The sequence below is a fragment of the Lolium perenne genome, chromosome 2, assembly GCF_019359855.2.
Source record: "Lolium perenne isolate Kyuss_39 chromosome 2, Kyuss_2.0, whole genome shotgun sequence".
NCBI classification, from domain to species: domain Eukaryota; kingdom Viridiplantae; phylum Streptophyta; class Magnoliopsida; order Poales; family Poaceae; genus Lolium; species Lolium perenne.
Window position 1 is genome coordinate 124,828,198 of NC_067245.2, and position 27,949 is coordinate 124,856,146.

Below are 27,949 nucleotides of genomic sequence, written 5' to 3' on the forward strand. Positions count from 1 at the left end.
AGTTTTTGTTCAGAAACACATGGGACCTCTGATCACTTGCACAACGTCACAAATCGTGCGACATAATTTTATGGCATATGCTACTTTGAAACCACTTCAGGTCGCAGTACATGTACCTCGTGTAATATTTTTGCACAGACAGTTTCTTATGGGTCGTGTGGTTGGGAGCTAGCCCACTACCCCCGCAACTCCTTTTCTTCTTGGGTTTCTGATGGAGTGTGTCGGCAGTGAGCGGTTGGGGAATCGGAACTTGGGCAGCGGCGAGCGGGTGGGCGTTCGGCGGCGAGAGGTAGGGAGGCTTGGTGTCCAAGCGAGCGGCGAGAGGTAGGCGTGCTCTGCGCTGACTGTGTTAGCGTCCTCGTCGGCGGGTGAAATCAGCAGTCACGTGGTCGGTCGTCCGAAGCGGCGGCAATGGCGGCGTGGTGTGATTGGCTTCAACAGAACTTACATCCACTCGAGCGGAAGGGGACGAGCGGCCGTTGGGTGGCGATAGCTGGTGACTTCGGCGGCCTCACCCTCAGATTCTGTGTGTACTGGCGCATCCCCTGCAATTGCAAGGTACATGAAGCTTTTGCTCATGTTTAATCAGCGTGCACGAATTTCATTATGGCCTCCGCAAAACCAGATATGTGCACTTTTTTCTTTGTCAGCCAAGATTGAACACAAATTTGCATAGATGAGGCTATATGGTCCGATATGTCAGATTGGATGATGTCAGGGACAAATCGAAAATAACTTATGCCTCCAGATTAGACCTACGGCTGCCTCAAATTCAGCTACCATTCTTTCTATGTATGCCCATAAACAGAGCTACTAATCCTGTTGTGTACTTGTGTCATTGTGTGTGTGTCTATGATTCCTCAGGTTCAGCTCCATTCTTTCCTGTTCTGGTCCCATCAAATGTTCACTATTAGACTAAGCAATACGAGATTGGACACATGATGATAAACATATGCATTCTTGGATCTCTGTAGGTCTCAGGTCAGTCCGAGGCAATGGCGGCGTGGTGACCGCGTCAGCAGCCTGGCCGGTCCGCGCGGCGGGTGGTGGCTGAGAGTGGCCTCAGCATCGGCGCAGGGGGTGGTGGTTGCGGATTGCATCGCAGTGAGTGGCAGACCCCCTGAGCTATGTTGTGGGTCGATTCACGGCGAGCGGAGAACGCCGGTGAACTTCGACGTTAGGTCCGGTAGCTCGCCATTCTGTTCTGTGAAAGTTTTTGTATGTAAAATCACCTAGGATGATGTCAATTACATCATACTCTTCATGGTATGCAAAGCAAATCCTTAACCTTACCCCTGGCCTCTTTCCGGTCAGTTCATCTGGTAGGCAGATGCACTGATTTAGGTTAAAACTTAAAACTACCAACCACTATTCTCTCATCCCCATCTTCAATAGTTTGCAAATGTCATATTTCAGAGGTCAAGCTCTAGGATTGATAGATTATTCCTATTAGAATGAGTATAACCAACTGTAGATTAAACACCTTTAAAAAAAATAGGAGAGCCAACACTAGTAGGAAAAGCCTCATCAGTGGCGCACGAAAAAGTGATTCTGTGGCGCATGGCTGGTGCGCCACAGAAACGTCGCCACAAAAATAAGGTTTCTGTGACGCAGCGGCCCGTGCGCCACAGAATTAAGGTTTCTGTGGCTCACATGGTTCCCGCTGCGCCACAGAAACAGGTGCGCCACTGAATTACATTTTGGTGCACCACAGAACATTGTACAGGTATACTCGATTTTATACTGCCTGGTGTATTATACAGGTTTTATACACAGTATACAGGTTATATACAGATATAATATAGACAGATATAATATAGACAGATATAATATGGACACATATAACATAGCAACATTATACATCATCATCACATTATACAACAATATAGACAAATGTTTTGCATACAACTCTTAATTCATACAAATTTCACAATTTCGAGATACAAAGTAGTCTTCATCCGGTTTCTCCTTTGCTCCCTCATCTCTACCCACCAGGCTCGCTTGCATCGGGGTCTTCATATCCAGTTCCTACTATGATGAAAATGGAAGAAAGTGAGACCAACAAGTCCGATGCACAAGAGAAATGGAATAAATGCCTCATACATTGTTGGTCAACACAAATATTAACATTCAGGGATGGCATAAGTGAGACCAAGTCCGATGCACAAGAGATTGATATTTGTGCTATCTTACCAGGCTCACTTACGCCACCCCCAAGTGTACGGGGACCAAACATTTTAATCATCGGCATTTTGAAAATCTAAAAGCAAATGGAATGACAAAATGGAATAAGTGCCTCATACATTATTGGTCAACACAAATACTATGGTCAGAAACCATAGTTGCAGTATACACCGCAGTATACTTTGCAGAAGGGCCCCCTTTCCCCGGCCGCCGTTCCGTGAACGGGTCCTTAACGACACAACAACGCTGATCTGCCTCTCCGGCGCAGAACCACGGCAGTCCCAGCCGCCTCCCTTGTGGCCGCGTCTCCTGCGCTCTTCTGCATGGCCGGACCACGATTGGACTCACCGGGGGAATAATGATAATCGCCATCAACACTATCGCCAGACTCCATAGGAGCATAGCAGTTTGCAGCAAATGCCACTTTTCTTCCCTCGCCGTGCAGTGAACGAGTCTTTGATGCAAAGACCGTGCCGGCCTGCCCAGAGGCCGGCACGGTCTTTGCATCAAGGACTCGTTCACTGGACGGCGAGAGAAGAAAAGTGGCATCTACTGCAAAGTACTCTACACCTGTGGAGTCTGACGATAGTGGTGATGGCGATTATCATTATTCCCCCGGTGAGTCCAATCGTGGTCCGGCCATGGAGAAAAGCGCAGAGCGCAGGAGACACGACCACAAGGGAGACGGCTGGGACTGGCGTGGTTCTGCGCCAAAGAGACATGTCGGCGTTGTTGTCTCGTCAAGGACTCGTTCAAGGAACGGCGGCCGGGGAAAGGGGGGCCCGTCTACAAAGTATATTGCGACGTATAGGTGACCAAACATTCTAATCATCGGCACTAAAATGGAAGAAAGAGCCAAGTGGTATCTCAACTAGATATCATATGCCTCATACTTTGTTGGTCGAAAGAAATATTAACATTCAGGGATGGGGTCAGCGAGGCCAGGTAGGATGCACAAGAGATTGATATTTGTGCCATCGCACCAGGCTCAGTGGCCCCACCCCAGAGTGTACAAGTGACCAAACAATTTAATCATCGGCACTAGAATGGAAGAAAGGCCAATGCAATTAAGAAGTAGCTAGTATGAACTAAATGGAATGTCTCATACTTTGTTGGTCGAAACAAATATTAACATCCAGGGATGGAGTAAGTGAGGCCAGGTAGGATGCACAAGATATTGATATTTGTGCCATCACACCAGGCTCACTTGCTCCACCCCCGAGTGTACGAGTGATCAACCAACCATCTAATCATCGCAAGTACAAAAACACCACCAAACCAGCAACCATGGTGACATAAGTCAAGATGCTCAAACACACATAGCATGCATGGAGCAGATGCTCCAAAGGGATTATTCATCACTTGGTATAGACCAAGTGATGCTGGAAAAAGAGAGGCCAATCAAGAACCAGTAAATCCAGTAAGTGATAGATATGCCTAAACAAGCAACAACACATAGCATATCCCAGCTAACCAGATGAGACAAGTCTTGGTAGCCAACTTAATCACCTAGCACCACCTAGCCTTTTAAAACCATCAGAAACAGTCCTTTTTCTTCAAAGGATACCACAGTGGCATTCATTTACATGATCCCCTACTGTGGATATCTCTATTTTCATCAAATCCAACAAGAAATAGAAATTTATCATTACTCAGTTGAGTTCAAAACAAAGCTGGGGTACCATAAGGGATTATTCATCACTTGGTAGTAACCAAGTGATGCTGGCAAGAGAGAGGCCAAGCCTGAGCTAGTCAATCCAGTAGAGATGGATATGCATAAGTAAGCAAGAACACATAGCCTATCCAAGTTAACCAGATAAAACCAACCTTGACAGCCAACTTAATAACCTAGCATCACCTAGTCTTTTAAACCATCAGAAACTTAATAACCTTGGTAGTAACACATTTTAGTATCTGTTCTTATCCAAGTTTTTGCCTCAGCCTTTGCATCATTGGCTGAGCCAAGACATCAAGCATCTGGCCAGGGAGCATTCTTTCTTTTTAGGGAACTATATGAACTATATGCATATGATCCAGTAAGCATCCCCACTAATCAGAGCATTATAAGCATAGTAGCATACCATAAGCTCACAAGATTCCATCAAGTAAATCTTCACAAGGATACCACAGTAGCATAGTAGCATACCATAAGCTCACAAGAATCCATCATTTTCTTCACAAGGATACCACAGTAGCATACCATAGTAGCATTTCATGCATTTAAATGAACCAGTAGCATCAAAACCAACCAAATGTCCAACTAGCAAGCAATACCAAGTGAGCAAGTCTTCATTACCTTGTACAGGTTCAGACATGGATTTATTTCCAACAAAGGATGGAAATCAAATTAACATCATTGAATTAAATTGAATCATTACCATCACATGGTTCATCAATAACAAGTGGCAGTAAACCTCCACAAACAACATGTACATATGATCCAGTAAGCTACACTGATATAGAACACTCCAATAAGCATCACTAGCTCACCAGTTAATGGTAAGCAAGTACAGAGAGGCATTGACAATTTCTATTGCTTAAGACAAGCAACAACAAGGATTAGCAGCATAACAATATACTAACCACTAGCAATCCAGGCTCCAAATGGAACCTTTGGAGCAGATAGGGCCAATATAGCATGTCACTGCTAGTAGCTGGTGTTCATATGAACATCATATGAAGCAAAACGATTAGGGGCAATGCATCCAGAGCAACAGCAGCAATGCATCCAGAGCAACAACAGCAATAAACCTAGCAGCACAAGCAAGAGCACGACATCGACCTCAACCACGCCGACCTGGCCAGCCAACCGAGCGAGCATTTCGTCGAGCACGTTGTGCTCGCGCGGGGGAGGAAGAGGGAGGGGAGGGGAGGGAGCTCACCGACGATGATGGCAGTTGTGGAGGAGCTCACCGACGACGACGACAGGGGTGGAGGTCGCGGCGGCTCCTCCACCTTGACGCGGCGGCGGCTCCTCCACCTTGACGCCGCGCCGGCCCCTCCTCCTCCACGCCGCAGCGGCTTGTGCTGCTGGTGGCGGGGATGGGTGGAGCGTGGCGGCATGCGGCCCTCGCGGAGGAAGGCGGCGGCGGCGGCGACGGCGACGGCAGCGCTCGCCATGGAAGGCGGCGGCGCGGGGAGAGGGGAGAGGGGAGAGAGTGGTATACGGGCGAGGGAGGGGTACGGCCATGATATAGGACACGTTATTTCTGTGGCGCACCGTGGCCAGTGCGCCACAGAAAACCTTATTTCTGTGGCGCACCGAGGCCAGTGCGCCACAGAAAACGTTATTTCTGTGGCGCACCGAGGCCAGTGCGCCATAGAATACGTTATTTCTGTGGCGCACCAAGTGCAGTGCGCCGTAGAAAAAGTAAAACCAAGGATTGGGCGTGACAGGGTGTGAGCCCCACCAAGTTTTTGTGGCGCAGTGTTCCATGGTGCGCCACAAAATTGAGCTATTTCTGTGGCGCACCGTCCCTGGTGCGCCACAAAATAAAATTCTGTGGCGCATTCTTAGGGGTGCGCCACAGAACTAAGCTCCGCCTATAAGGGTTTTCCTACTAGTGCAAGAGAGGCAGGACGCGTTTCATTTTTGCACAGGGATGAGTAAAGTTGGATCTAGAGAGAACAAATAGCAAGTACAGTGGAACTCGAAATCACAATCTATCATGTTAACATTTTCAGCTTGCGGCCCACGATAAAACGACTTTCTGAAAATGAATATAAAGTGAATCCAAGAATAAGTTACTTTTACAATTATCATTTTCTTAGGTTGTCTATCCATGTAATATACACAAAAATATCAGGGCAATAAAATGCCTTTCCCTATCAGACTTGTATGGTCTAGTTGAGTAACATGGGACGGAGCTCAGGAATAAATGTCCATTCGTGGACATTGCATATGTATTAACAATTTACCATTCTGAACAAAGCTCCTCTACTGAAACCGAACACGGTAGTTGTACTGTCTGATTTATACAAGATACTCTCTGAAATATTCCCAGAAATCCGATGTTGTAATGCTTCATACCTCTTTTCTGCCAGACCTGAATGTTTGCTGAAAATTCAGCCTTTGTGCTAGCAATTTCGAGTTGTTTAAAAATATTACGCTCCATCCTTGTTAGTCACAAGCTTGTCTTGGGCATGCTCCGCCTTAACCCGAACAAGCTGCAACACCTATTTAACAACAACAGTTTGAGAGTCATGTATCTGTTTTCCTTGTTTGTGTTTTCTGATTACCTAGAACTGATGCAATTGCTTCACTGCTGGTTCATGTTTACTGTATATTTTTCACTAGCATAATGTGCTCTAGATAGGATGCTCCTGTTTGAGAAATAACACTAGGTGACTCAGCTACATACATTTAAACAAAAATGGGAATACAATAATACCATCCTCATAAATTTATTTTATTTTTCATGTCGTAGGTGCATCTTATTTTAGTTGTTTTAGTAACTCTTATTGTCTTGCTTTTGTGCATGTGGTCTGATGTTCGTGCTAGGAAGGCCACCACCAACATTAGTAGGCAATGGTTTTGAGTCCCTCAAAGATTTGTCCAGGTCGAGGAAATCCTAGAACAAGGTTGTTCCTTACGCTAATGTCTTCCATGGAACCCAACCACCGAAGAGCAGCAGGAGAAATAAACATTTAAGTTCCAAGCTACTTTCTTCTTTGAAGTTCCACCGGACAAATAAGTGTGTCAGATTCTTCTTGTAGTCTTGTTAGCGGCTTTGCTCTGCAGGAAATCTTCGTATGTGACATAAGTTTGATGGAGTAAGTATTACTTATGCCTTGTTTTTATTTTTTGATTCTGACTATTTGTTATTTTATAATCATTTCAAACTCTGGCAGATCTAATCTTATATGCAATGCTTCCCTTGGCGTGAGCAAGTGCTCATGTGGTGAGGCTTTGGCTCTGTCTTTCAAGTACAGCGTGTTGACCTTGATCGTTGGAGAGTCAGCTTCATTGTAACATTGACCCGGTATTTTCATTCAATCCACTTAATGCCTTAAGATGCTATCCTTTTAGTCTTGTGAATTCTCATCAATAGTTTTTGTGTTGCAGACAGAGACGAATCAGCATAGCTCGCCTGCATCATCTTACATGATTTGAATCAAACCAGGCCTTTACCCGATTATTTGGGGAAGTTCAGACCGATGAAAATCCATATCTAAAAAACTTGATTTGAAGCTCCCCTTGTACATACTCTCCCTAAAACAAACTGCACTCTTGTATATAGCTGAATATCTTTATTCTCATGTCCTGTCCATGTAATGTACTACTTGCTTATGAATGCTTCCTTCTATTGGAGTCATCTAGCAGATCATATCCGGAATTGTTGTACTGCAAGAATGATCGATGTCACCTAAGTGACATTTTGTAATTCACATTTTTTTATGTCCCATCGTATACCATATTTTACATGGTCTGATGTTGATTTGTGTGATAACATAATATCTTTGGAAGAAACAACCGATGTACTGGAAGTCGTACATACTTCCCATATTTCTTATGTATCCCAATTTTAACAGATCTCTCTCTAGCTAGCAGATTAAAAGTTTTTGTTTGTAGAGCTGACGGGTCTTTTGTAGTTGAAGTCTGCTAGCTAGCTTAGCGGTTAAGTATATGCACATGCATGCTTATATGGTAGACTAATATGCCAGACTAGCTAATTATCAGCTTGCGAATTCCAAATAATGCACAATAAAATTTAAAAACAAAAAAGTGACCTTTACATCACACGCACCCTACGGAGGTGGTTTAGCCTGGCTCGAGTGTCACTTTCCAGCTATCCTACGTTTGCCTTGTTTATTTTTCTTACGCCCCTTGCATGGTTAGCAACCTGATTGGCTGACTCAATTAGTTGTTTGGAAAAAGCATAATAATATTTTGGCAAACATATGTTGCTCTATTGTTCACCGAAGGATTCAGTACTAACTGAACTGAACCGGTTGTCTAGAACGTAAGAATTCCGTAGCAAACACCATAACAAACACCATAATTTCCACTCAGGTACCACGAAATTCCAGCTTCTGAAAAGAGTCTTTAGATCCACTAATTACAGTTTGCTTCTGGCGCTGATTACTCCCATAGCTTATCTACCGTGGGAAAGACCACAGCTAACCAACACAATTATGTCACTGTCTTGCACGCTAGCTCATGCCGTAGCTTATCTTCTGACTGTCACTAGAATTTTCTCCGGCGCATTGTGATAACCAGTGCCGGAGAGACTTGCCCAGGGAGCTGATCTCCAGTAGGAAGGTGCTGCTACTGCTGCCACCGATAAGAGCCAAGGCGCCACTGCCATTGGGTGTCTGAGGCCTTTGGTGTGGACGGTAGCTCCAATATCGACTATTGCACTGCATCTTCAGATCCTCCGCTGCATCTCTGCTTCCCGCTGTCAGCCTGGCAATTTGATAATGTCATCACAGGGTCAGATCGCTTACCCAACCAATAAGCAAAAGACCTACTCAAACTAATAAATCTGTGATTCAGTTACATGTAAACAGCCTTCTGGACTAATGTTATGAAGTATGAATACAAAAAATCATAAAGAGCTCATACTAGTGCATAGCTAAGATACAAAGATTGCAGAGGTTTTAGACAGTAAACTCACTTGGCAATGCACAAGTATTTGATAATATTCTTCACTATGTCAGCTCCTGTTGCTTGTATCCGAGCCAACAATCTTCCAAGCTCTTCTGCCGACAGAGATGAAATGATGAGCTTACAGGTTCCTTTCCGGGCATGAATATGGTTAATTTGTCAGCGGCCTGCAAATAACAAGATTAGATAAGCAGCTGCAAACTGATTCATAATTCAGAAGACAGAGTCATAACATCATGGTACAACATAATAGGTAATTGAACTAGATTTCATACATCATGTTAGCGGCCATTCGTATTTGATATACCCATTCCAAAGAGTCAAGTCAACTAGCTACTGGCAAAATTTACCTTGAGGATTGAAATATGATTTAGGGCTTGTATTTGTAAGAACTATGGATTTCTAGGTTGGCAGCGATGCAACTAGACCACAAAACAATTTAAAACTGCAACACGAAACTGAACTAGAAAAAACCTTGCTGGATTCAGGCTTGAGCTCACCTCAAGTGACACCAGTCTAGGTACAGCATGAATACAAACAACTGACATTTTCTCATCTGCGCAACATTGCCGCTAGATTCTTGCTCTTTGTCTCCCAAGTCCTATGAATTCATATTCTTCCGTCCCCCATTTATTGTTAGATTCCTGAAAATTTATAACTTGTCAGGCACAAAAAAAGGAATCTGGAAACCTACGTGCTTGGCACAAGCAAGAATTCTCATCAGAACTAACTAGTAAATGAATCCATAAGCAACATCTTCCTTTATCCCAGATTTCTCCCAAAGTATATAACAGATTCACAGCTATAACAGCAATGCCCGCTCACGCATTACAAGAAACACCTGGTGACAGTAATGTTACTGAATAGCACATTCTTATCTGCCTAGTTAGCATCGCATGATTACACCAAAATAGCACATTCCCATATTGTTTATGCTACAGAAATTAACAAGCGATAACCATAATGAACAAAAAAAATCCTATTATATAGGATCACTCCAAGTTTGATGGCAGATTAGACCAAAAGTTCTGCGAAGACTGACATGCTGGGTGAGGATCAGTAACAAGCCCACCTCATTGTAACTGAAGACTAACTCCAATTTGCAGATCCATGAATGTTTACGTAATAAAAACCAACAACTACTGGGATGTAATGCATATGGAAGTGACCGGAGATTTGGGAGCAGTACTGAAGAATACACATGGTACTTTGAACAAATACACATGTAATGAAGATGGGTTGGGAAGTGGGCAATCAAATTCGTGTGAGAATTACGTACCAGCGTGGCTTGTTGACCCCTAAGAGCATCTCCAACAGGCGCGGCATATATCCGCGCGCTATACCTATGTTGCAGCGCGCTGTAAACAGATACCGCGCGCGGCGGTGAAAGTTCCCCCACCGGAAGCGCCATTTTGCGGCGCGTGCTCGGGCGGGAAAAGTGCTCCTCCGCCGGGCGCGCCATTATGCAGCGCGCGGCGCGTCGCGAATGGCTAGTTCGACCGTTTCGTTTCAAAATAGATCAAACAAAATATGAAAAATTAATTGAAAATACGAAATATATTAAAAGTTCAACGATACATCGCGACATTTTATTTTAAACTAGTCTAATCCTACTTCGATTCACAGTCGTAGTCCGACGAGTGGCTACTCGAAGTAGTCTCCGACACCGGCGTCGAAGTCCACTCGAAGGAGAAGGAGGAGGAGAGGATGATGGTGGACGGCCCTGCGCCGTTTTTCTTCTCCTCCTCCTTCCTCGCCGCCTTCCTCGCCGCGGACTCCGCCCGGCGCTTCTCGCGGCTCGCCTTTTTCTTCGCCTTCGCCGCCGCCTTCTCCTCCTCCTTCTACGCCTAGAAGGATTCCATGGCGGCGACGTCTTCGGGGAATTGGCGCGCCCACTCGAGGCGGAGGGCCTCGTCGCGCTCGGCGATGAGGAGGCGCTGCTCGAGCTCCCGTTGGCAGTGCTGCTGCTCGCGCGTGATGACCGGCGACGGCGGCGCGAGCTGCTCCGCCTGCTCCCGCGTCCAGACGTTGTGAAAATTCATCGTCCGGCGGGAGCGTCCGAGGCGCCAGGCGACGGCGTCGTACTCCCGCGCCGCCTCGTGCGCCGTGTCGAATGTCCCGAGGCGGATCCGCCGGAGCGGATCTCCGCGTCGAAGCAGATGGAGGCGCGGAGGTGGAGCGTCGACGGGAGGGAGAGCGGTGGGGAGAGAGAGAGAGAGAGAGAGAGAGAGGCGGAGCGGCGCGTGGAATCTTCAGACGGTTGGCGCGTTGGCGCGTGTCGCGTTTATAGCACTCGGCAGCCCACGCGGCAACTTTCCCGCGCGGAATAGCGCAAACGCGCGGGTGCGGCAAAGTTTTTAGCGCGCGCCTTTTTTCCGCGTCCGCTGGAGCTTCGGGCGGGCGCCCGCGCGCGCCAAACCGACACTTTTTATACCACCTGACCGTTTTACCGCGACTGTTGGAGATGCTCTAGGGGTGGATAGTACATGCTCGTCTTGGGAGGTGGAGGCCGGCCAGGACAGCATCTTCTTCTCCCATGTAGAACATTGACAGCACCAATGGAACCACTAGCGCCAGCCGCAACCCCTCCCATCGCTGAGGTCAATATCCACGGCGACCGAGATTGGGACCACTCGCCGCTCGCCTGAAGCCGTCGGGATTCCAAACCACCCTCTGTAAATCATGCTCGTGATTAATCTGAAATTCTGAAGCATACACATCGATAGGTGAGGTGGGATGGAGAGGGGTCACCCAGAGGATTTTCTCCTTGCGTGCGTCCCCAGCGACGTGGCCCATAGCCTGGAGCTTGGTAATGGTCCCTCACCACATCGCTTTCCGTGGCGCCGCCTTGTAGTACCTGAGGTGGACGTGGACCTCCGTGGCCGACGCAAGATACCCTTACCGGCATCCGCCTCCTCCTCTCCCTCGGGACCACCGGGTACATCGACGCCATGGATCGCCGAAGGGAAGCTGCGCCGGTGAGCTCCATGGGCGGCGAGACCCCGTTCCACCTTTTCTCGCTCCCAAAACCGCTCGTGCGTTGACCCATGAGAAAACAATATCGGCAGGCTCGTGGTGGGCTTCCGTATAGCCCACGACCGGACAATAAAACCACCGATATAAAAAGAAAACGAGAAAAGGTGGAAGATCGGACCGCACCAGGTTCGGGGGACACTGGCTCGTGATTAGACCGGGTGCAGAATTATTTATTCTACATCCAGGATGTCTAAGGGCTCGTTTGGTTGTAGGGGGTCCAAAACCCAGGGAACTACTCCCCTGACGCGAATTTTCCTGGGCGCTCGGGAACCCCACGCTTCCCCTCCCGCTCGGGGAAATCAAGTTTTTGCTATTTGGATAAAAAATGCAGGGAACAGAGTGGAACTGAACGGAACATGCCAAATTCGAAAGTAAGGCCAAAATAGTACGTTCTTTCAAAAAAAAATGAAAATTCTGGCATACAAATTAATACAGAAATTTCAAGGAATACTCACACCACAACAACATAAGCATACATCATTTTGTAAATCTCCAGGCAAATAATGGGACACCAATCATAAACATAATAGTAAATAGCCGCCACGACATACGCTAGTCCGCTCCTACGGCTGCTCCGCTCGCCAACGAGGGGCTCGAGCAAGGCCGCGCCGACAGAGGGCTAGTACCTGAGCAGGGAAGCAAGGTTGTGCCGCTTCCGTTCCTGCTTCGACCTTGTCGCCACGCTCCTGTTTTCGTCCCTCGCGGGAGCTTGCCCACCAAGTCTCTTCCTCATCGACAACGCCACCAGAGCACCGAAGCTCACGCTCTCTTCCAAGCTTGCCGATCGACCACAGTGAGCTCACACTCTCTTCCTCCGCTTTCTCCCACCCTTTTCCGTGACCACATCCAACACACCTCATCCGTGGGGAGCATGCCCGCCATGGCCGACGACATGGACGCTTTTCCTCGAGCGCGCACCCTCCGCCCATCCTCCTGCAGTTTCAGTGAAAAAAATTTAGGTTTAGATTAACATGAATCTTCATTGTCAGATGTAAACGCACTATATGCACGAAACCGGTTGAAAGTGCTACAACTCTACAATACCAACCTATTACAGCAAAAAGGACAGTTTTTTTTCTTCTTCGAAGGTTATTTGATGAAGTTTTGCTTTCAAAAGCTGCACTGCCTTCTTTTTTAGTGCTGCAACACATACCAGACATTGTAAACCATGCAGCACTGGTGAAGTCTGAAATAAAGAATAGATAACTTCCTAATACGCAGTTATAAACTCAAGTTATACTCAATGCAACAGAAGAAAAAAACAAGGAAGAAACTTTCAGTTCCTCCAACACCATGAAAAAAATAACAGAGAACAGATAATCCACATATCAAAAGAGCAGTTAGGATAATCCACATAAACGCGAGCAACAGCGTAAATTCTTCATGGCATTTGCAGATAACATAGATTGCAACGAAATAACAGATAACATAGAATGCAGATAACAGAGATAACTGTAAAAGTGGCAACATTCAGAAGTCTCGTTTATATACAAGTTATGATGCCCCAGGGATGAACAATCATCATTCAGGAACCAGTGTACTATATATACAAAACGAAAGGGTGCAGAGGATGCTTACAGCCGGACCCGGAGGCCGACGTCACGGATGAAGGAGCAGTAGGTGGCCTGGAGCTGGGCCTCCTTGCCGACGCCCATGTCGTCCTGCCTCGATGGCGACCCTCGCTCGATCTCCTCCTTGCTGAGGTACCTAAAAGAGCCATCTGTTAGAGCAGAAACCATGGTACCCTTGTGTGTACTAGATAAGAAGATAGAACTAAGTAGACAACTAGCTGAAGAGGAGGAACAATACACGACACACCTTATGTTTTTCCATGGCAGGGATTTAATTAAGCTCACGTAAGACTAACCATTAACCAAATTACTACTCCAGTACATGAAGTTATGAACCCGGTGTTTATCTAAATTTCACCAAACCAGATAGAATCAAATCCATCAATTAAACTTGAGTACCCTAGAAAACAATGCATTGGCCTGATGATCTCAGCCTTGCCGCTGCTATTTCGCATATATCATCCATGATTCCTTCCGTTGATGGCCCAAAAATCAAGCATTAAAATCGTAACAGTCGTTAAAGCTACCAATCAGAATGTTGCTTCTCTACTCACTAGCCGAACAACAGATGCAAGATTTCGTATCAAAGAAACCAATACAGTAGGGAAGTGTAAGAGAGCAAATTGCCCAAGAGTTGTTCATCTCCTCCAAGACTTCGTGTACTCCAGGATCCGTCGCCTGCAACTAAAATCAATATCAGTGATGCTGACCTCAAAGAAGAGAGCAAGAGGATGGGTAGATCTGAATATCGGGACCGCCGCCCGTCCTTGTCGCCGGAGGGACAGGGATCTGGGCGGAGCAGATCTTCGGACAACCGCCACCGGAGAGGGGAAATCCGGGAGAGGAGAGGGAATTGGAGGCGATGCACTCGGTAGGCCCCTGCTCCGGTCGCCGGCGGAGGAAGAATGTTGGAGGCGTCCCATCTCTGCCCGTCGCCTTCTCCATCGCGAGACGACAGACTCGGTTTCGAGGATGCGGTTGGAGAGGGGAGGCGCCAGAGGTGGGGAGGGGCGGGGCGGGGCTTGGGTCCGGTCGCCGAAGGTGGGAAGGAGATGGGAGGTGCGGTGGTTCTGTCGCCGTCGCCGTCGCCGTCGCCCGCGAGTCGCCTCTCGCGTCGCCTCGTGGATTCTGTTCCGCTCCTCGCTCGTGGTGGAACGGGTTCCCCGGGTTCGAAGCGGAACGGACGCGGATCGGCGGGCTGCTAGGTGTCCAAACGGTCAGGTAGTTTCGCCCAGGGTAATTCCACCCGGGGATTATCCGGCGGGGGAAAAGCCAGGGAACCCGAGCGGAATGGGGTCAACCAAACGAGCCCTAATAGAGTTTTTTTTTTTTTTTTTGACAGAAAGCCCTAATAGAGTTATTCTGCACCCCACCAGACCGGGCACCAGCCCGTGCGATATGCCGCACCAGCCCGCGAGCCAGGCGACGTAAAATAATGGAGCATGTGACGTAAAAAGCTCAGGCTGGGCATGAGCCCATCCGCTCAACTGCACTCATCGATCGTGGGTTTCACGCGCGCGCTAAAGAAAGATTCGTGCGATGTAAAAAAGCGTGTGCCCAGTGTAATCAGAAGCCCACACCATCGATTCAGCCCAAATTAATGCATGAGCCGCATGAGCTATTTCCGTAAAGACCATGTATGTATAAAAATTGCGCCAGCTCATGTAAGAAAGTGTGATGGCAACGTTGTTTCAAAACAAAAAACAAAATGTGATGGCAACGTAAGACTGGAACACCTCCATTGATTCATCCCACGCGACAAACGTAAGATTTTTTTCTTTTAACAAAACAACTTAAGTACTAATGGATGTCCCAATGCAACAACAATAATGCGCTTGTAAAAATTGGCCGTCATGATTACACACCATTAAAAAAAATACTCCTAATGTGTATTACAAATTAGTGTCATAACAAGGCTTAATTTGCCTTATGCGCCGTAAAACCATGATCCTAATGTGTATTACAAATCTAGCAACTTACGAAATCCTAGTGTATGAGAGATTTAATAAGAAAGGAATACACATAATATTTCTGTAGACGCAATAATTACATGTGAAGCCTAGTATATACACAATTCAAATCAGAGATAATTATAGCTCATGTATGAGGCATGATAAACCCTGACAAAAGAAACTATCTAATGTCGTCAATGCCGACTTTTGTCGCTTCATTAGATGTTCAGAGGAGAAGCCACGCAGCAGTCTTCCATGCCAAGAAGACAACAACATATCCGAGAAGGCACGATCTAGAACAGCGATATGATTTCCCAGGAGTGCTACACAAGAAAAATGTTAACACATCATGTACCTGATGTATCTTAAAAGTTGAAACTTAAATAAAATTCTGCTGCGACAAAATTTATCTTCTTCATTATAGAAAGAGTTATATCCTATAATAATAACAGAAAGAGCTGTTATATTTTATTAACAGAGGAGAATTTTACCTAGAAAGAGCAAGACCAATTGGTACCAACCACAGCTGCCAAGGAACTCGACGATAAGAGCCTGCATACACACGGAAATAAGCTTACGACAGTAACACAAACCTCATCAGTTGTGGAACAGAAAAATTATAGTAGTATCATTACCTAGGGTACAAGTACAACTGCTATCTCTACAGTGGCCACAAAGAGGTGCTTCCTTGTAATAGCCTTAATATATTCAGCTCATCGAGTTTCTGGCATTGAAATCATTAAACACCTGAAAAAGCAAGACAATTAACAGTAAGTACTTACAATTACAAGATGCAGAGATTGCACCTCTATATTATTTAAACTGGGACACCTCAAAAGGCTACCATATGCTAGTATTGCCTTGGAGACATGAGGAGCCAAGATTTTTTTATTTGTACATGTAGAGCTAGATGGCTAGCTTGTCGTAACTTGGTTTGCATCTATCAAAGAACAAATCAAAGGCATATTGCGTGCCGACATTTTATGGTAGTGAAGGCATATTACTCGATTCATATCTGTCCCTGCAAGATTAGCTGCTCAGAAAATGCCAAGTTATTACAATATTTTAGCTACCCAAACAATCTATGCAATATTAAGGACAGGGCAAAAAATATTCAGAAAATGTCCGATTCTAATCCTGACCAACTGAATCAATAAGCTTCTAATCTTGATTTACTGAAGTGATAAGCTTCTAAGACTACATAAACTACCAATGTATCCCGAACTTTATTACCCAGACAGTCGATGCATTATGATGCACGTGAAGACATCTACAAGTGTCTTTGAGCTTTATGTAGATTGCAAAATCCAACGGCACATACGAAAAGGGAAAACAATGCTGGATCTGAGTATCTGATGGCAAGAACATGATGCTTACAGTAGAATGTCTCCGGCGACAGCTGCTGCATGGATGGTTGAAAAAACTTGGCGTCGGCCGCCTTTGCTGAAGAAGCGAGCAATCTGCACGATGCGGCGATGCCACTTGGATGCCAATGCCGCCCGCAGCCACCGGCCTCCTGCGACACGCCGCTCACCACGTTGCATTGCCACCGGCGACCACACCGCAACCCGTTTAGCCCGCCGACCACGGCGCCGCTGATTCCACCCGCCGACAACAGCGCCGCTGATTCCACCCGCTGACCACGATGCTGCCGAGGACACGGTCGGTGCAGAGCCCACCAGCCGCTCGCATATGAATCCACCCGCCGCTCACACAGTCGCCACCGTATATGCTGGATTAGAAACTCGGGAGAAAAAATGAGGTGCAGCTGGTAAGTGGGCTACGTCCTAACACACAACCTTAGTTCAGAAAAGAAACTGTCGGATAAAGAATTTTACAACAGGTGTACGGTGGATGCTAGCCACACAAAGAACTAGAACTGGTGCACACAAGCTAATTGATGCGGCCCCTAATTTGCATTGATAATTAAAGCAACAAAAACTAGAATTGAACACCTACTTGCAGCCAGAATGCTTTTTGCTCCGAACAAATTCAGCAAAAAATCAATCCAAGCAGTAATTGCCTGGACTAAATCTAAAACGTTGCAACGCCGCTCTTCCTCGATCGTTGTTGTAGCCAGGGCAGAACGTTCTGTGCTGCAAGCAGGTGGAGTCCGAGTGCGGTCAGTGGATCCACCTCTGCAGCTGGGGACGAAATCTAACTGAAATCTAACAAAAACTCAACAAATTGATGTACGATAGAGAAGAAAGAAAGGATAAGAGAGAGCCCACCTGCGTGCTACGCCCACGGCAGCCGGGGCTGCCCCTGCTCACCACGACGCCGAGGAAACCCAGCGCCGCCCGTAGCCACCACACGCGGCGATGCCGGACTCCGACGGTACGCGAGCTCCTCACGCCGCGGAGTCCGCGACACTGCTGCCGCTCGCGTACGCACCGACGGCGCCCATAGCTCGCCACGGCTCAAGCCGCCCCTATCCCCAGCTGACAGCTGTAGCTGCTCGCCGCCCGCCGTGATCCCCACAGCTGCAGCAGCTCGCCGCCGCCGCGATCTCCAAAGCTGCAGCCGCTCATCGCCGCCCTAATCACCAGCTTGAGCCGCTGTCCGGCCGCCGCGATCTCCATAGCTGCTCGCCGCCAGCCGCAATCGCCAGAGCAGTCTATCCCCAAATTTCTTGAACCGCCTACTGCACGCGACGGCAGACTCCTGTAGCATAATCACCCTGTTTTGCAATGTAATTAATTACTAAAGCTAATTACTGTAGATATTAAAAAAATTAAACTAAATTTTATTGCACCATAATTTTTTTTTGCGAATGTATTGCACCATAATTTTCTCTGTATGTAATTACTTCAAAGGCATAACACTAATTTGTATTATGCAAACTAAATTAATTTATTTGGATTCTAATCATATGGTTTGAAAGAAGGAAAGTTAGAGTACTATAGCTTCTCTAAGGGCATCTCCAACCGAGCGACCCAAACGGACGCGCTGGGCCGTCCGTTTTGGGCCGTTTGGGTGGCCGAGCGGACACCCGGACAGCAGTCCGCGTCCGCGTGTCCGTTTGGGTTGCTTGCTGCGCCCAACGCGCGGACGCAACGCATATGTAATAAAAAAATAAAAACAAAAATGAAAAAGAAAAACAACACAAAAAAAATTTAAACTAGTGGTTAATTAGACTTAGCCCTATTTTGGGCAATTTTTACACAAAAAAAGCCCTATATGGGCTTTAAACTAAAAAAAAAAGCAAACCCTAGCCAGGGTTTGCGAGCACGGTGGTCGCCGGCAGCAGTACTACTCTCAGTAGTACTCGTCGTCGCCGCCGTCGATGAGGACGACGCCCCCCGGCGGCGACGCGCTGTTCCGGCTCGAAACGCCGGAGGGCGCCGGGGACTCCGGCAGGGCGACCCTGTGCCCTTTCCCGGCGGAGTGCGGGTCCGGAGGGCTCGCCGGCTGCGCAGCCCGTGCCCTCCGCGCGGACTCCTTCGGAGCTGCTCCTCCGCTGCGGCCTACGGCTCCGCCTCGAGCCGGAGCGTGTCCCGGCGCTCCTCCTCTACCGGGGAGCGCGGCCGGCGATCCTCCTCCTCCCGGAGCGCGCACGGCGCGTGGCCTCCTCTCGCCGGCGTGCCATCTCGAGGAAGGCCCACGCCTCCGCACGGGCGTCCTCCTGGGCCTTCCCGGCCGCCTCCTCCAGCGCGGAGGCGCGCAGCCGTCTCGGCGAGGTGCGGCCATTTGGCCAGCTCGTCGAGGTCGCGCCGCTCGCGGGATGCCGCGAGCGCCGCCTGCGGCTCTCCCGGTCGTCGTCCTCCTCCCCCCGGGGCCGGGGCTCGCCGATGTACGAGCCGCCGGGGGCGGCGCCAGCCCACCTTGCAGGTGTGCGCGGCTGCGCGAGAGGCCGCGCCGTCGCGGAGGTGAAGCACGTGCGCCGGCGCGCATCGTGCTCCACCTCGAACCACAAGTCCCAGTTGGGACTTGCGTCGCCGTATGCGGGGTCCTCCTAGAGGTCTGCCGGTAGCTGCGCGCGGCCCCGTCGGATCTCGGCGAAGCGGGCGCGGCCGGAGCCCGAGATGGGCGGCACCGGAACCCGATCTGGGCTCATGTGCCAGCCGTGGGGGAGGTGCACGTCCCCCCACGGCATTGGGACGCCGGCGTCCCTGAACATCTGCGCCACTGCTACGGTGACGTATATCCGATCGCGTCTGGGAGGAGCCGGCGGCCCCATGGCGAACGGCGCCAGCGCGACTTGCCGGCTGCTGCCGGCCTCGTGGTCGTTGGCGGACGGCTCGAACTCGCGCTTCGGGGCCATGGCGGCGCGGAAGCTCTAGCCTGCGCGTGCGTGTGGACGGAGTGGAGAGTGGGGACTGGATAGGGACAGTCCCCCTCCCCCAGTCCACATTTAATAGGAGTGGGCCACCGACAGCTGGGCCAGCCACGCGGACCAGGCGGACACGCAAACCCGGCCCAGATTTGGGCCGGGTTTGCGTCGTTCCGGACGCCGCGGCCATCCGCATTTGCGGTGCGTCGCCGCGTTGGGCTGGGTTTTTGTCCGGCTGGACCCATGCGGACGCGCGGGCGCGGGATGGGTCGCTGCGTTGGAGATGCCCTAACTTTTCACCTGCAAGTTAGAGGATCCAGCTCTAGACTGGCAGTGGTGGGCTAGCTTGTAAGGGTATCTCCAGCGGCTCGACGCATTTTAGTGTCCAGAAATGTCCACGTGCGTTCGTTTGCGTCGGTCGAAATGGTCAAAATCGATCGCGCGTTCGTTTGCATCGGGGGTGGCTCCAGCGGCTCGACGCATTTTTTTGCTCGAATCATTTTTTTATAACGTGAAAACATAATTTACATAGTTTAACACATGAAAATAAACCCTGAACGCCTGCGCCTACTGCTGCTCCTCGTCGCTGTCGAGCACGATGAGCTCCGGTACCGTCCAGGGCCAGTTAGATACCGGCGGAACGTTGAGCAAACGACGTCCATTGCGCGTGCATCAGCCTCCCGACGCTGACGGGCAGTGATGTCTACGGGTGCTTCTATTCTTGTAGACAGTGTTGGGCCTCCAAGAGCAGAGGTTTGTAGAACAGCAATAAGTTTCCCTTAAGTGGATCACCCAAGGTTTATCGAACTCAGGGAGGAAGAGGTCAAAGATATCCCTCTCAAGCAACCCTGCAATCACGATACAAGAAGTCTCTTGTGTCCCCAACACACCTAATACACTTGTCAGATGTATAGGTGCACTAGTTCGGCGAAGAGATAGTGAAATACAAGTGGTATGAATGAATATGAGTAGTAGTAACGGCGCCAGAAAAGTGCTTGCTGGCGTGCAGTTAATGTTAGTAATATTGCAGGAAGTAAAGATGCAGTAAAACAGTAAACATGCGATGATTGCAGTATTTGAAACAAGGCCTAGGGATCATACTTTCACTAGTGAACACTCTCAACATTGATCACATAAATAAATAAGTTCTCTTCCTTTGTGCTACATATACTCTTGTTTGATAATGAACACCATTCGTTGCGTAGGGCTACTAGAGCACCTCAATGCCGGAGTTAACAAGCTCCACAACATTCGATATTCATGTTTAAGTAACCTTAGAGCATAATAGATCTTTGCAATTTAAACCGAGTACTAACATAGCATACACACTGTCACCTTTACACTATGAAGGGGGAATAGATCACATCAATACTATCATAGTAATAGTTAACTCCATAACCTACAAGAGATTATGATCATAACCTACGCCAAGTACTACACGATGCACACACTGTCACCATTACACCGTGAAGGAGGAATAGACTACTTTAATAACATCACAAGAGTAGCACATAGACTAATAGTGATACAAAGCTCATCATATGGATCTCAATCATGCAAAGCAATTCATGAGATCATTGTATTGGGGTACAGAGAGAGAGATTAACCACATAGCTACCGGTAGAGCCCTTAGCCTCGATGGAGAACTACTCCCTCCTCATGGGAGACGGCAGCGGTGATGAAGATGGCGGTGGTGTCGATGGAGGAGCCTTCCGGGGGCACTTCCCCGTCCCGGCGGCGTGCCGGAACAGAGACTCCTGTCCCCCAGATCTTGGCTTCGCGATGGCGGCGGCTCTGGAAGGTTTCTCGTACCGTGGCTTTTCCGTCTCGAAGATTTAGGTCAGGGACCTTTAAATAGGCGAAGAGGCGGAGTCGGAAGGCTGACGAGGCGGTGACACAATAGGTTGGCGCGGCCCAGGCCCTGGCCACGCCACCCTGTTGTCTGGTGGCCCTGTGGCCCCCCCTTGCTGGCTCTCGGGTGTTCTGGAAGCTTCGTGGAAAATAGGATGCTGGGCATTGATTTCGTCCGATTCCGAGAATATTTCCTTACTAAGATTTCTGAAACCAAAAACAGGAGAAAACAGGAACTGGCACTTCGGCATCTCGTCAATAGGTTAGTTCCGAAAAATGCATCAAAACGATATAAAGTGTGAACAAAACATGTAGGTATTGTCATAAAACAAGCATGGAACATAAGAAATTATAGATACGTTTGAGACGTATCAAGCATCCCCAAGCTTAGTTCCTACTCGCCCTCGAGTAGGTAAACGATAACAATGATAATTTCTTAAGTGACATGCTATCAACATAATCTTGATCAACATTATTGTAAAGCATATGAGATAAATGCAGCGATTCAAAGCAATGATGAAGATGATGACTAAACAACTGAATCATATAGCAAAGACTTTTCATGAATAGTACTTTCAAGACAAGCATCAATAAGTCTTGCATAACAGTTAACTCATAAGCAATAAATTCTTAGTAGAAGGCATTGAAGCAACACAAAGGATGATTAAGTTTCAGCAATTGCTTTCAACTTGTAACATGTATATCTCATGGATAGTTGTCAACACAAAGTAATATAACAAGTGCAATAAGTAAACATGTAAGAATCAATGCACACAGTTTACACAAGTGTTTGCTTCTAAGATGGAAGGAATAGGTAAACTGACTCAACAATAAGTAAAAGAAAGGCCCTTCGCAGAGGGAAGCAGGGATTAAATCATGTGCTAGAGCTTTTCAAGTTTTGAAATCATATAGAGAGCATAAAAGTAAAGTTTTGAGGGGTGTTTGTTGTTGTCAACGAATGGTAGCGGGTACTCTTGTTGGAGATATGCCCAAGAGGCAATAATAAAAGTGGTTATTATATATCTTTATGTTTATGATAAATGTTTATATACCATGCTATAATTGTATTAACCGAAACATTGATACATGTGTGTTATGTAAACAAACAAATGAGTCCCTAGTAAGCCTCTTAACTAGCTTGTTGATTAATAGATGATTAGTTTCATAATCATGAACATTGGATGTTATTAATGACAAGGTTATATCATTATATGAATGATGTAATGGACACACCCAATTAAGCGTAGCATAAGATCACGTCATTAAGTTATTTGCTATAAGCTTTCGATACATAGTTACCTAGTCCTTATGACCATGAGATCATGTAAATCACTTATACCGGAAAGGTACTTTGATTATATCAAACGCCACTGCGTAAATGGGTGGTTATAAAGGTGGGATTAAGTATCCAGAAAGTATGAGTTGAGGCATATGGATCAACAGTGGGATTTGTCCATCCCGATGACGGATAGATATACTCTGGGCCCTCTCGGTGGAATGTCGTCTAATGTCTTGCAAGCATATGAATAAGTTCATAAGAGACCACATACCACGGTACGAGTAAAGAGTACTGATACGTCTCCGACGTATCGATAATTTCTTATGTTCCATGCCACATTATTGATGATATCTACATGTTTTATGCACACTTTATGTTATATTCGTGCATTTTCTGGAACTAACCTATTAACAAGATGCCGAAGTGCTAGTTGCTGTTTTCTGCTGTTTTTGGTTTCAGAAATCCTAGTAAAGAAATATTCTCGGAATTGGACGAAATCAACGCCCAGGTTCCTATTTTGCCCGGAAGCATCCAGAACACACGAGAACCGCCAGAGAGGGGGCACAGGCCCACCAAACCATAGGCCGGCGCGGCCTAGGGGTGGCCCGCGCCCCCCTATAGTGTCGGCACCCCTTCGACCTTCTGACGCCGCCTCTTCGCCTATATAAAGCCCCTCGACCTAAAACCTCGAGACGGAAAAGCCACGGTACGAGAAACCTTCCAGAGCCGCCGCCATCGCGAAGCCAAGATCTGGGGGACAGGAGTCTCTATTCCGGCACGCCGCCGGGACGGGGAAGTGCCCCCGGAAGGCTTCTCCATCGACACCACCGCCATCTTCACCAACGCTGCTGTCTCCCATGAGGAGGGAGTAGTTCTCCATCGAGGCTCGGGGCTGTACCGGTAGCTATGTGGTTCATCTCTCTCCCTATGTACTTCAATACAATAATCTCATGAGCTGCCTTACATGATTGAGATTCATATGATGATGCTTGTAATCTAGATGTCATTATGCTAGTCAAGTGAATTTTACTTATGTGATCTCCGGAGACTCCTTGTCCCACGTGTGTAAAGGTGACAGTGTGTGCACCGTGTGGGTCTCTTAGGCTATATTTCACAGAATACTTATTCACTGTCATGAATGGCATAGTGAAGTGCTTATTTATATCTCTTTATGATTGCAACGTGTTTTGTATCACAATTTATCTATGTGCTACTCTAGTGATGTTATTAAAGTAGTTTTATTCCTCCTGCACGGTGTAATGGTGACAGTGTGTGCATCCGTGTTAGTACTTGGCGTAGGCTATGATTATGATCTCTTGTAGATTATGAAGTTAACTATTGCTATGATGGTATTGATGTGATCTATTCCTCCTACATAGTGTGAAGGTGACAGTGTGCATGCTATGTTAGTACTTGGTTTAGTCGTATTGATCTTTCATGCACTCTAAGGTTATTTAAATATGAACATTGAATTGTGGAGCTTGTTAACTCCGGCATTGAGGGTTCGTGTAATCCTACGCAATGGTGTTCATCATCCAACAAGAGTGTAGAGTATGCATTTATCTATTCTGTTATGTGATCAATGTTGAGAGTGTCCACTAGTGAAAGTCTGATCCCTAGGCCTTGTCCCTAAATACTGCTATCGCTGCTTGTTTACTGTTTTACTGCGTTACTACTGCTGCGTTACTACTGCTTGTTTACTGTCCTGGGCAAAGCACTTTTCTGGTGCCGTTGCCACTGCTCATATATATTGATACCACCTGTATTTCACTATCTCTTCGCCGAACTAGTGCACCTATTAGGTGTGTTGGGGACACAAGAGACTTCTTGCTTTGTGGTTGCAGGGTTGCATGAGAGGGATATCTTTGACCTCTTCCTCCCTGAGTTCGATAAACCTTGGGTGATCCACTTAAGGGAAAACTTGCTGCTGTCCTACAAACCTCTGCTCTTGGAGGCCCAACACTGTCTACAGGAAAAGCAGGGGGGCGTAGACATCAAGCTATTTTCTGGTGCCGTTGCCGGGGAGGAAAGGTAAAAGGCACTCATACTCCGGTCCCAGGTAACTAAGTACTTTTCTGTTGCCGTTGTGCGTGTGCTCGAAGCTATTTCCTTTAGATCCTGCAATTGCATCTTTTTGTCTCTTGTTTACACTAGTTAGGCATAATGGACAACAATGAGCTTCTTATTCTATTTCCTGATTTAAGACATGGATGGTTTGATGCAAAAATTAAAAAACCTATGGAACATATTAGTATGAACGCTTTGAACACCATTGTTGCCAATGATATGGAAAATTCTAAGCTTGGGGAAGCTGGCTTTGATGAGCATGATATTTTTAGTCCCCCAAGCATTGAGGAGAAAATTTACTTTGACGATACTTTGCCTCCTGTTTATGATGATTATAATGATATTGGTATTTTAGTGCCGCCTACTATGGAGAGTAATTTTTATGATGATAATACTATGCCTCCTACACTTGATGAGAATAATAATGATAGCTACTTTGTTGAATTTGCTCCCACTACAACTAATAAAATTGATTATGCCTATGTGGAGAGTAATAATTTTATGCATGAGACTCATGATAAGAATGCTTTATGTGATACTTATATTGTTGAATTTGTTCATGACACTACTGAAAGTTATTATGAGAGAGGAAAACATGGTTATATGCATCTTAATAATATTAAGTTTCCCCTCTTTATGTTGAGAATCTTGAAGTTACTCGTGTTTTATCCTCTTATGCTTGTCACTTTGTTCTTCATGAATTCATTTGTGTACAAGATTCCTTTTCATAGGAAGCATGTTAGACTTAAATTTGTTTTGAATTTGCCTCTTGATGCTCTCTTTTGCTTCAACTACTATTTCTTGCGAGTGCATCATTAAAACTGCTGAGCCCATCTTAATGGCTATAAAGAAAGAACTTCTTGGGAGATAACCCATGTGTTATTTTGCTACAGTACTTTGTTTTATATTTGTGTCTTGGAAGTTGTTTACTACTGTAGCAACCTCTCCTTATCTTAGTTTTGTGTTTTGTTGTGCCAAGTAAAGTCTTTGATAGTAAAGTTCATACTAGATTTGGATTACTGCGCAGTTTCAGATTTCTTTGCTGTCACGAATTTCGACCTGCCTCCCTGTAGGTAGCTCAGAAAATTAAGCCAATTTACGTGCGTGATCCTCAGATATGTACGCAACTTTCATTCAATTTGGGCATTTTCATTTGAGGAAGTCTGTTGCCTCAATAAAATCCATCTTTACGGACTGTTCTGTTTTGACAGATTCTGCCTTTTATTTCGCATTGCCTCTTTTGCTATGTTGGATGAATTTCTTTGATCCATTAATGTCCAGTAGCTTTATGCAATGTCCAGAAGTGTTAATAATGATTGTGTCACCTCTGAACATGTTAATTTTTATTGTCCACTAACCCTCTAATGAGTTGTTTCGAGTTTGGTGTGGAGGAAGTTTTCAAGGGTCAAGAGAGGAGGATGATATACTATGATCAAGAAGAGTGAAGAGTCTAAGCTTGGGGATGCCCCCGTGGTTCATCCCTGCATATTTCAAGAAGACTCAAGCGTCTAAGCTTGGGGATGCCCAAGGCATCCCCTTCTTCATCGACAACTTATCAGGTTCCTTCTCTTGAAACTATATTTTTATTCCGTCACATCTTATGTGCTTTGCTTGGAGCGTCGGTTCGTTTTTGTTTTTGTTTTTGTTTGAATAAATGGATCCTAGCATTCATTGTGTGGGAGAGAGACACGCTCCGCTGTTGCATATGGACAAATATGTCCTTAGGCTTTACTCATAGTATTCATGGCGAAGGTTGAATCTTCTTCGTTAAATTGTTATATGGTTGGAATTGGAAAATGATACATGTAGTAATTGCTAAAATGTCTTGGATAATGTGATACTTGGCAATTGTTGTGCTCATGATTAAGCTCTTGCATCATATACTTTGCACCCATTAATGAAGAAATACATAGAGCATGCTAAAATTTGGTTTGCATATTTGGTCTCTCTAAGGTCTAGATAATTTCTAGTATTGAGTTTGAACAACAAGGAAGACGGTGTAGAGTCTTATAATGTTTTCAATATGTATTTTATGTGAGTTTTGCTGCACCGCTTCATCCTTGTGTTTGTTTCAAATAGCCTTGCTAGCCTAAACCTTGTATCGAGAGGGAATACTTCTCATGCATCCAAATACTTGAGCCAACCACTATGCCATTTGTGTCCACCATACCTACCTACTACATGGTATTTCTCCGCCATTCCAAAGTAAATTGCTTGAGTGCTACCTTTAAATTTCCATTCTTCACCTTTACAATATATAGCTCATGGGACAAATAGCTTAAAAACTATTGTGGTATTGAATATGTACTTATGCACTTTATCTCTTATTAAGTTGCTCGTTGTGCGATAACCATGTTCACTGGGGACGCCATCAACTACTCTTTGTTGAATTTCATGTGAGTTTCTATGCATGTTCGTCTTATCTGAAGTAAGAGCGATCTACCACCTTATGGTTGGAGCATGCATATTGTTAGAGAAGAACATTGGGCCGCTAACTAAAGCCATGATCCATGGTGGAAGTTTCAGTTTTGGACATATATCCTCAATCTCAAATGAGAAAAATAATTGTTGCTACATGCTTATGCATAAAAGAGGAGTCCATTATCTGTTGTCTATGTTGTCCCGGTATGGATGTCTAAGTTGAGAATAATCAATAGCGAGAAATCCGATGCGAGCTTTCTCCTTAGACCTTTGTACAGGCGGCATAGAGGTACCCCATTGTGACACTTGGTTAAAACATGTGCATTGCGATGATCCGGTAGTCCAAGCTAATTAGGACAAGGTGCGGGCACTATTAGTATACTATGCATGAGGCTTGCAACTTGTAAGATATAATTTACATGATACATATGCTTTATTACTACCGTTGACAAAATTGTTTCTTGTTTTCAAAATCAAAACTCTAGCACAAATATAGCAATCGATGCTTTCCTCTTTGAAGGACCATTCTTTTACTTTTATGTTGAGTCAGTTCACCTATTTCTCTCCATCTCAAGAAGCAAACACTTGTGTGAACTGTGCATTGATTCCTACATACTTGCATATTGCATTTGTTATATTACTCTATGTTGACAACTATCCATGAGATATACTTGTTACAAGTTGAAAGCAACCGCTGAAACTTAATCT

General features: G+C 46.3%; 1 protein-coding gene and 3 long non-coding RNA genes across 13 annotated transcripts; 1 reads left to right on the plus strand and 3 right to left on the minus strand.

The window, feature by feature from the left end:
• The first annotated feature begins 113 nt into the window (after nucleotides 1–113).
• LOC127333504 (uncharacterized) lies at nucleotides 114–7,612 on the plus strand. 3 transcript variants are annotated; one of them, XR_007871238.2, is made up of 5 exons: nucleotides 114–864; nucleotides 975–1,181; nucleotides 6,686–6,957; nucleotides 7,036–7,166; nucleotides 7,250–7,612. It is a non-coding gene; the product is annotated as an uncharacterized lncRNA (long non-coding RNA). The 3 variants fall into 3 exon arrangements; XR_007871239.2 differs by having other exon boundaries at nucleotides 118–558; nucleotides 7,250–7,611; XR_011751941.1 differs by having other exon boundaries at nucleotides 118–558; nucleotides 6,734–6,957; nucleotides 7,250–7,611.
• Nucleotides 7,613–8,036: 424 nt separating this feature from the next.
• LOC127333503 (uncharacterized) lies at nucleotides 8,037–10,937 on the minus strand. Of its 3 annotated transcripts, XR_011751942.1 has the most exons (4): nucleotides 10,071–10,934; nucleotides 9,292–9,435; nucleotides 8,802–8,886; nucleotides 8,037–8,590 (listed from the first exon to the last, which is right to left on the minus strand). It is a non-coding gene; the product is annotated as an uncharacterized lncRNA (long non-coding RNA). The 3 variants fall into 3 exon arrangements; XR_007871235.2 differs by having other exon boundaries at nucleotides 8,802–8,958; nucleotides 9,292–10,937; XR_007871236.2 differs by having other exon boundaries at nucleotides 9,292–10,924.
• Nucleotides 10,938–12,199: 1,262 nt separating this feature from the next.
• Nucleotides 12,200–14,597, minus strand: LOC127333500 (cyclin-T1-4). The gene is made up of 3 exons (XM_051359878.2): nucleotides 13,406–14,597; nucleotides 12,876–12,967; nucleotides 12,200–12,760 (listed from the first exon to the last, which is right to left on the minus strand). The coding sequence occupies exons 1-3, from the start codon at nucleotides 13,564–13,566 to the stop codon at nucleotides 12,684–12,686; spliced, it is 330 nt and encodes a 109-aa protein (XP_051215838.1). The 5' UTR covers nucleotides 13,567–14,597; the 3' UTR covers nucleotides 12,200–12,683.
• A 636-nt stretch (nucleotides 14,598–15,233) lies between these two features.
• LOC127333501 (uncharacterized) lies at nucleotides 15,234–18,025 on the minus strand. Of its 6 annotated transcripts, XR_007871231.2 has the most exons (6): nucleotides 17,582–18,023; nucleotides 17,310–17,494; nucleotides 16,728–17,082; nucleotides 15,986–16,097; nucleotides 15,842–15,902; nucleotides 15,234–15,673 (listed from the first exon to the last, which is right to left on the minus strand). It is a non-coding gene; the product is annotated as an uncharacterized lncRNA (long non-coding RNA). The 6 variants fall into 6 exon arrangements; XR_007871232.2 differs by having other exon boundaries at nucleotides 16,728–17,511; nucleotides 17,582–18,025; XR_007871234.2 differs by having other exon boundaries at nucleotides 16,728–17,441; nucleotides 17,582–18,024.
• Between the last annotated feature and the right edge of the window lie 9,924 nt (nucleotides 18,026–27,949).

What these genes read in the sequence shown, in the direction of transcription:
- LOC127333500 (XM_051359878.2), bottom strand. Translation starts at nt 13,566, where the DNA reads ATGGTTTCTGCTCTAACAGATGGCTCTTTTAGGTACCTCAGCAAGGAG. An exon ending in GTCGGCCTCCGGGTCCGGCT is followed by an intron (nt 12,968 to 13,405) that starts GTAAGCATCCTC and finishes TATGTGTTGCAG; the next exon opens with CACTAAAAAAGAAGGCAGTG. An exon ending in TGTCCTTTTTGCTGTAATAG is followed by an intron (nt 12,761 to 12,875) that starts GTTGGTATTGTA and finishes CTGAAACTGCAG; the next exon opens with GAGGATGGGCGGAGGGTGCG.